General features: G+C 38.5%; 1 protein-coding gene across 1 annotated transcript; it reads left to right on the top strand.

Moving 5' to 3' along the window:
* The first annotated feature begins 148 nt into the window (after window positions 1-148).
* On the top strand, window positions 149-3732 carry Pldn (biogenesis of lysosomal organelles complex 1 subunit pallidin). The gene is made up of 5 exons (XM_019041033.2): window positions 149-218; window positions 1044-1154; window positions 1556-1643; window positions 2642-2728; window positions 3302-3732. The coding sequence occupies exons 2-5, from the start codon at window positions 1057-1059 to the stop codon at window positions 3419-3421; spliced, it is 393 nt and encodes a 130-aa protein (XP_018896578.1). The 5' UTR covers window positions 149-218; window positions 1044-1056; the 3' UTR covers window positions 3422-3732.
* The last annotated feature ends 5354 nt before the right edge of the window (window positions 3733-9086 follow it).

Here is a 9086-nt window from a genome sequence, read left to right on the forward strand (position 1 = left end):
GTTTTTGTTTTGTTTTCGGTGCTCCAACCGGCCACCGGCCACCGTTGGCTATGATTTCGTAGGTTATGTTATTGTTTTCGTTGTATTATCCATGAAACCTTATCTTGCTCCAACGAGTCCTTAGGAGTTTTGAATTCACGAGTCCTATCAGGGTAAGCTGTCAACGAGTCCTTAGGAGTTTTGAATGCTGTCAGACTGTCAGAAATTTTTTGAATCAGGTAAGTTCTCTTGTAATAGTTCAGCATATTGTCTGTATTTTCCAATCAATCTATTTGACCTAAAAATGAGAACTGCCACCTCTGTGCGCTGCTGTCTGACCAAGTTTTTGAGATGCGATAAACACTACAAGAAAATTACGGCGTGTCATAATAGAACAACAAGGTGTGCCTTCACAAGTTCTGATAATCGAGTTGTTATCCCTGTGAAAGTTCATGTCCTGAGCTAGGAATGTAACCTTGCGATACAGGGGCTGACACCAAGAACTTAATGGAATAGCTATCGGATGACTTTTGGGAGGAGTAGTGGATTTGCTAAAGAGATTCAGCACGGGAGGAAGAGACAGCACTACAAATATCCCCGTATCCCCCCCCCCCCTGGTAAATATCCCCGTATTTCCCTTGCTGGAATACCCAATCTCCAAAGCTACTATAAACCTTTTCTGCGTACCCAGATTCCTCATCTTGTGGATAATTACGTAACTTATTGACTTAATATCCAGTCATATGAATATGTAGGTACTTTTTAACCATCTACCATGGAAATTTTGTCATGCACTACTCTCTTGAAATGTTATCTTATGTCACTTGGCTGGTGTGGGTTTTGCCCAAAGATTCCGGAGGTCCGGACATTCCCAGCCTGGCGACCTGAGTATGATGGTCTCAAACAACGTTTTCCTCGGGCTGGTTGTACAGTTGTGACTAAGGGGATAGGGCTGTGACTGAAAAGGTCCAGAATTACCCCTTGTACGGTACTTGAAGTATGTAGTATTAAAAAAAAAAAAATTATACTTGATTGTACTTCACACTTTTACAATTCTTTTACAGCCTGATTCTAACCATGGCCGAGGACCCTGCAGTAGAAAAACTAAGTGCCGGTCTTCTGGAATTATATCAATCTCCACTTCAGAAATTAAAAATTGAACTCGACGAACTGAAGTAAGTATCCCAACACTTTCTTGAAATTTTTACACGCTAAGATAGTTATGCTAGGATCTCATCTTTAGAAGAGAAGTAAAAGGAAAAGTGGCTTAAAATTAAACAGGAGGTGTTGCACACACTAATCCAAGAGGAAATCGAAGGTATAAATCAGTTACAATAATTCCGTCTCTGGAAACATTTCAATTTTATTTACCTAGTTTAATCATTCAGGCAGATTTCGATTCAATTTACAGACTTGAAAAACAGTGATATCTTGTTTAGAAACTCATACATTTTTTTAAGGATCCATGCTGAATAATGCTCAAATGCACAGTTTAGACCATGTCCGTAATTCTCCTTTTTCCCATTCCATTGCCAATATATCGTAATCTGTCTAAAAATTCCTTATCATTTTTCAGCAAGAAACAAGGAAATTTATGCAGCCAACTTCATGATGAAAGTGTCAAGTTTCATGGTTTAGATCCTGGAGAGGAGCTCAAAAAAACTGTACGTTTTTTCCTATCTGTATATCATTACTTAGTATCATTAGTTCTATCTTGTATGCTTCCCCCCCCCCCCCCCCCCACGAATTAAAGAAAAAGTTTAAAACTAATTCATGTTCAGGTCCTAGAAGCTGTTTTCAAGGATTCTATTAGAAAATTCACAAGATAGGTACTTGTGACGAAGGTAACTCAGAATAAAATTGGGCTCTTGCATATCAGTTGTATATGGGAAAGCAATCACTCAATAAAAAAAATGTGTAGTGAATGATTTTACTCACCCGGACTCTGATTTTTCTTGCAAGGGAGAAAGTAAAATTTTTGTAACTAGTGCTGAATAAATACGTCAATATCTTGATTGGAAGTTAATCTCAGTAATTTTCACTGTGGGAATGTTCCTCGATGAAATATAAATTAGGAAACACACATTCGAATGCTTTAATTCATACTTTATGTAATGATTCGTACGCTCCTCCTAGTTCAATTTTTACAATTTCTTAGACAAGGAGGGCCCTCCTTGGGGAGTTGGGGGTGGCTCTCATAGAGAAAAAAAAGGAGGTGTTTGCATCTTGAGGATTTGTACCCACCTACGTCATCAATGTAAACAAGACGCTCGTTGAGGGTTATGTTGACGCTGTAAAAACGGACCATAATGTCCGATTTTTTTACTTAAATCAACTCTTTATATAATTTCAAGCACTTTTTATAGAATGACTTTTTCCCTTAAATTACACCATTTCCAAGAAAATCGACAGGATAAAAACGTCGCTGTACCCAATGACGTCATCAAAGCTATAGATACTCTATGAAAAATTCCAAGATGCCCGAAATGCAAACACCTCCTTTTTTTTCTCTATGGGTGGCTCTTCCTCTGAGGATGCAACTTCTACAGAACATCTCTCTGATAAGACTTTGTTACTCTGATGAAATACATGATTGTAACTAAACTATGAATTTTTTTTCTAGCCTCATCATAGTAATCACTTACGTCATTTATATTTTCAGTTTCTAATGATGAAGGTTTATCAGACAAGATTAGAAAATGTGAAGAAAGAAATGTTTTCTCTGCAAGACCGAGCAAAAAAATTGAAGGTAATTCTTGGAATATTAAAGTTTTTCTGCTATTCTATTACTAGTCACAGTTTAGACCAACGTATAATTCTAGATACCAAAAAATATTCAGTGACTTCTGTATGAAGGTTGAGCTTGCTGTGTGTTTTAGCATCTTGTGAAATTTGATAGCAATCTGTTAAAGTTACTTTGTGGGGATGAAGCCAAACAATTAATCTCCTAAAAGACTGTTATTAATTCCCAAAATATAGTTTTAACACATTCACTTTAGCGCTAGTTAATCTGACTAGCATTGATTTATTCTGTTGAGGTCAAGCAAAGGCTTGATAGGACACTCCATGTCTCTTTCATGCTACGCAGAAATGGCTATCTTTGATGCACTCGGTCAAACTATCAGTACCATAATATATCAACCTCTTCCTATAATTTTCTTGGCATATATGTTAGTGAATTTTGTAGTCAATAAAATGATGATGCAATTCTTGTGGTGCTGAGGTGAAATGTACCCAAAACATTGTGATGAAAGTTAATGTCTATTTTCTACTCCTAATTTTCTTGCAGCCTAATAATAAACATTTCTTCATTTCCATACAGAAACGAGCACTAAGACTACAACAAATGAAAGAAAAAGAAGCTTTGGAACGGGAAATACGCAAAGAATCAAACCAGTTGCGAGAACAGGACTTAATTGCAAAGCCAGGAAGCTCCAGTTGACAGTCTGATCTTTCACTCATTGCTTGAATGATGTTCATGCATTTGTGTTTTGTTAATATTTCTAGGCTATGTTTTGTAATCAGGTGTATAGGGTTTTTGAAATCGAAACATTTGTTACTGTGTAACTTCTAGCAATATTATTGATGTGATATTATTGTTAAATCATTGTAAGTATTATTGCCATCTATTTCTATGAAGATCATTGAAAATTAAACTGTACAAAGGATTGAAAATACTTATTTTTTGTAAGCAAGAATACGTTTTGTTGAAATTTTTGCAAAATGATTATACTTGCCGGAAATTTCTTCTAATTTAGAATCTCTTATTCCTTTGTTGAAACAGTAATACCTTGGAATCTTGAGGAGGTAGAGGAAAGCAAGAATTGAAGAACCAGCTGAGAACATTTTAAAAATAAAAGCTTGCAAAACAGAGAAAACTTAATCTCTAATAACTTTTCCCCAAAAATCAAGTTTTTCATGTTAATGAAATTATTTAAATAAAGAACAATGTTACCTTAAATCGTTGACCAGTACCAATCAGTATTTGAATTCAAAAGAGATTTAGAATTTTCCCTGATAGATGTTGACAAATTCTGACGTTAATCACTCAGTTGTGTATGTAGGCATTGTTTGAGGGTTGTTTGAGGAACAAGCAAAGGACAAGACCGAGTTCAGTTAAGATGTCTTGATAGGACTGTCCTGCTGGTGCCGCTACAACAGTGTCTCAGCGGCTGGGCTCACAGTGTTGCGAGCTACGGCTACTATTAATAGGCACTTCGATGCGTAAAAAATCCCAAAAATTGACTGACCGTGAATCGTAAGTGGAGGAGAAAAAGGAAAATATAAATCACTACCTAGTCTAAAGCTATAGCTGTAGCCTGAACAAGTACATACCAGGGTTTCATTTCAGAGTTCTGCTGAGCCTACAGCCATCATTCTTGTCATAAGAAAGGAGAACATTAGTGCGGGAGGTCAATGTCATTTTGGTGTCCTTCTTCAAAATGGACTCATTTTTTAAAATCGACAGGACCTCTCTTCCTGATCTCAAAACCCGTTGTCCCCAAGTACCATAGACCACAGATTGCAACAGCAATTGCATAGGGAAAATATTGCAATTCCACTGAGTGTTGTGTATGTTGCCTAGCTCCTATTTGAAGGGGCCCCATTTATTGAAACTTCTTGCAGTAAAATTGAAATACAAATGAGATGCAATTTTTCATTGCATTGCATATTGCCTATCTTTCTGACACATGAAGCTCATTTTGTTGATTGTTTAAAATCGGCATAAATCGACTAAATGATGTGAACATATTGCAATTTAATGGTAATAAAATAACAATTTTATTGAAATCAAATTGCTAATTTATTTTCAATATTTTCGTTGCCCTGTGCTACTTGGGGGTCTAACCGAAGCTGGGGCATTTTACCGCAGCAAATATTTAAAATAGGCTGTATACTGCAAACAAAATGTCTCATTTTAAAAGTAGCACATGAAGTCTTACCAAGATATACTTCCTGAACCCAGAAATATGTTAAAAACAGGCGCCAAGGAACGATCTACCTACTGGAAATACTCGCAACATTTCGGGTTGCATTAGCTGAACGCCGGCGCACAGTGGATCTGGCCACTTAGTGAGGCCGGACCTACAATTTTAGAATAAAATTGAAAATTTTGTTGTTTATCTTGTCATATTTTAAATTTTAAGGGGTGTTTTCAGAAGAAAATTTTACAAGGAAACCAATAAAACCACTTTTAGAACCTCAAAGTTTTGTTTAAACGGAGTTATGGGCGTTTGAAGTTTCCAAATTTTGTCCGACCTCTCCCATCAACTCGATCAACTGTGCGGCGCCGGATTGCGAGCGAAATTCAGGCACAGCGTCCAGTAAACATGTTCCGAATCGGAAGTACCTATTCTGCATTTCTGGGTAGGTATATCAGCTTATCGTCGGAAACACTGCTATGCTAAATATTTCCGCTGAACGTACGCTTAACAGTAAACATGCACTGTGAAAACTATCGTGCGCAAACAGAAAGTTACCGACGATCAGCTAATGTAACCGGAAATGAGAGGCTTGGAGGACAAGGCGCATAACTAGTTTGAAAGTCTATTCTGTGGAAATTTCACGAGTAAAATCCAACTTTAAAGCATCAAAAAGTGAGTTTAAACCACAAGACTCCAAGTTTGAACGTTAAACACGTACATATTTCTCGAAATAGCAAAAACTGCACTTTAGCGCCTTGTCCTCCAACCCCCTCAAATGATGAATATTTCCGCTGAATATTCAATTGACGCTGTAACTTTTGCGCGCAATGAGTGTTTCCAGCGATCGCTGTTTTAACCAGAAGTGTTGAGTATTTCTGACATGTATTTCCCTTTTCGCTAGGTTCTTTTTTAGGACAACGTTTTTCGGGATCAGGAGGTACTATTTACATTCGAGAAACTCTCTCTGCCTCAATTCGGAATGAGACCTGTTTTCGGCATTATATCGCCACACCATTTAAGCCTTACTGCAGCAAAACGCCCCAACTCCTGTTGGGCCGAGAGCGGATTTTTAAGGTCAGGAAGAAAAGTTAGCACTCTCCAAAAAATGTCGTCGGCTTCATAATCATTGAGATGAAGACATTTTCACCAGCGCCACTCCAGAAAGCCTCATCTCGCTCCGGTTAGGCCGATAGGTGTACTGAGATCAGGAGGAAATCCTGCCAATTGTGAAAAATTCATCCATTCTAAAGAGGAGCACCAAAATTACAGCGACCTCCTGGATTAGAAATGATCCAAATTCAAACCATGTGCGATCAAAGAAAAAAACAACAATGGACCACTAGACAAGGTATACAAATTTAAGAAATCTGATGCACCTTTCTTAACAAGAATTTCACATAGATTACGATTTGCGCAACGAAAATTACTAAAACCAACTGCCTAACGAAGATATTAACGTTTTTATTTCATCGATTGAACACAGGGGAGAAATTCGTAAGCGCCGCCGCCCGCGGCGCACTATGGTCCAAAACTAAAGAACAGAAAGAAATAAGTCGGATAATGACTAAAAGATCACGAAAGTTTCGTAACCGATGTGCCTTGGGTCGCTAATTTCGAATTTGATGTCAAATTGCCTACATTTTAACACCCTGACCTATTAATTGTGGGCAAGTTTACGGCACGCTGCGGCGCGGCGCGGTGTGCTGCCAGCTCGTAACGCGCACTGACGCCTACAAACCTAAGGGGATACCTCACGTATTGCGCAATGCGTGACGGCGGGCGGGTGGGGAACGATTTCTTGCGGGGAGAAACTCGTGTATCGTGTAAATGGTTTTTTTTTTCTTTCTTTCTTAGTTTTTCTTTAAATTTTTGACTTTTAAAATTATATGCTGGTCGTGTTAAGTAATTAGTGAACTCGCAACGCTAGATGAAGTGTAATAGAAGGCGGGCTGTGCGCCATGCGAGCTGCGGAATACGAAGGGGGGGGGGGGGGGGGCTCATAAAATTCTCTTTGCTCTGTCGTTTATTTCACACTGGTCACGAGGAATTTGAACTGCCTGCTCACAAGAAACTCGAAGCTCTACGTGAGTCAAATCGCGCACCACTACGGTTTCAGCAAGCTTCTAAATTGAGCAATGTTCATTTCCCACCATGTGTTGTTCAAACTATAAGCAATTTGCTTCAGCTGAGTCAAAGCGTCAAGATTGAGATCGCCAGATTATTATATCTCAGAGACTATCACGATAACGTTTAGCGCGCGATGTGAATCACGTGGAGCATTGAGTTTTCATGAGCGGATGGTTTGAATTCACGCGTCAAGAACCATTAAATATCTTCGTAAGGAATTGAATTAGGTAATTTTCGTTGTCCGCATCGTGCTTTACGTTAAATTTTGGTTCAGGCTCATGCATCAGAATGCTGAAATTCGTACCTTGTCTAGTGGTCCAACGGCAGTCCATGACCGTGAGTCCACAAACATTGCGACTGACAGATCAAAAAAACGTGAGAACCTATACCTAAAATATCTCCATCTTCGTCGATTTTGAGTCAGTCGCTTAGATTTATACTGAAGGATACATTTTATCTGCCTTTGTGAGATTATTACCGATGAAAAGCTGAGAAATTGCTTAAGAATGACGGCAAAATGTATCTCCCGTTTAGCTCGAAAAACACGTGGGTATATCCGAACCTGCTCTTCTTTTGCGCCTTCATTTTTCGGCCTCTGCAACTATTCGTACGTCTAGGAGGGCCCTCTCAGCGCAAAGCTGAACTGAACAGCTATCAGCTCATCAGCTATTTTTTTTGTTTGTTCAATTTTGTTGACACAACTCGGGCGTCTTATGTAATTTGAGACATTTCAGTGTTTTCCATTTAAAATTATGTTGTTATTTTGTGGAATAGGTAAAAATGAAAGTCAAAGAAAATTTCGTTTATTATTGTTGATGCAACTCCGACGCTCGCTTGGATTGAATAATTTACCTAATTCAGTTTTTTTTTACTTTTAATGGGCCAGTAGTGCGCTGCTTACATAATCGTGTTTTAATGCTTGATTCTTGTATATTAGCTAAAAATAATAAGATCTATATCCAAATCGCAACTTTTTACGTTTAATATTAACCCGTATATCGCGCTTTGAAAAAGTCGGTTCATGCCGTCATACTCACCTCCTTTCCATATAAATCCTCTACCCCCCTTTCTTCCTCTTTATCCTCGGAATCCACCACCTAGGCCACCTGTAGCTTCCTTAATACAACCACCCCCCTGAAAACAATCCGTTTTGAAACCCTGCGAGTGAAACATCGCTGTTATGAATAATAATTTGAAAGCAACTATGAGTCCACTGGTTTTCTATCAGTTCACCTAGCCTCTAACAGCTAAAACTTACCGGCAGCTATGCCTCAATAACTTGCTTTTGATAACAGATACAGAGCGCGGACGGGGCTCAAAGCTTGCATACACGCTAAAATGAAGGCGCATTATATCCTGGACTCCAAACACGAATTTGAGTCATATTTCGGTTAGAGAGCCCATGAGACTTTCAATGTTGCTAAGATTGTGCTACGTAGTTCTCTAATTGTAAGTCAGGTGAAACTACGAGACCACGCACTCGTTTGCGGTGTTTAAAAATCTCCTCTCCCATTTTATTATTTAAAAGAAGGACAAATCAATATTATTCTTTGAAGTTTTTACAAAGTTTTCCACGCACAAAGAAGAAAAGTCATGAGAGTTTTCAAGAATTGACGTTGAGTAGTTTTCCATTTGAAAAATTAAGCATGACAGAAAGTCTGCAACGTCGCAAATCGAGATACCTACGTGCTCTGATAGTTTTACCGTCGAAATACCTTATCCGACAGTTCTGCTCTGAATTTTTTCCTGAATCTGCTCTGAGTTATACTCACTATTGTAAGGAAGTAAGTCAGCTGTAAATGCATTTCATCTGCCGCAAACGCTACAGAAAATTGCACAATCTCATCAGCATTGCAAGCCTCATACGCCCTTTTATCAAAAAAGTCCTCAATTTCAGGTCTTATTCACCGTTTGGCTGTACTTATGTTTTAAAATTGGGGAAAAGCAAAGTTTTAATACCTAACCGATGCCAGAAGCACGTATCTCCGTTCCGGGTGTCAGTCCCTATTTCCAAAAACAGCAACTCCAAAATCTACTACCATAGAACGTCACCGC

The sequence above is a fragment of the Bemisia tabaci genome, chromosome 2 (genome assembly GCF_918797505.1).
Source record: "Bemisia tabaci chromosome 2, PGI_BMITA_v3".
Classification (NCBI taxonomy): Eukaryota; Metazoa; Arthropoda; class Insecta; order Hemiptera; family Aleyrodidae; genus Bemisia; species Bemisia tabaci.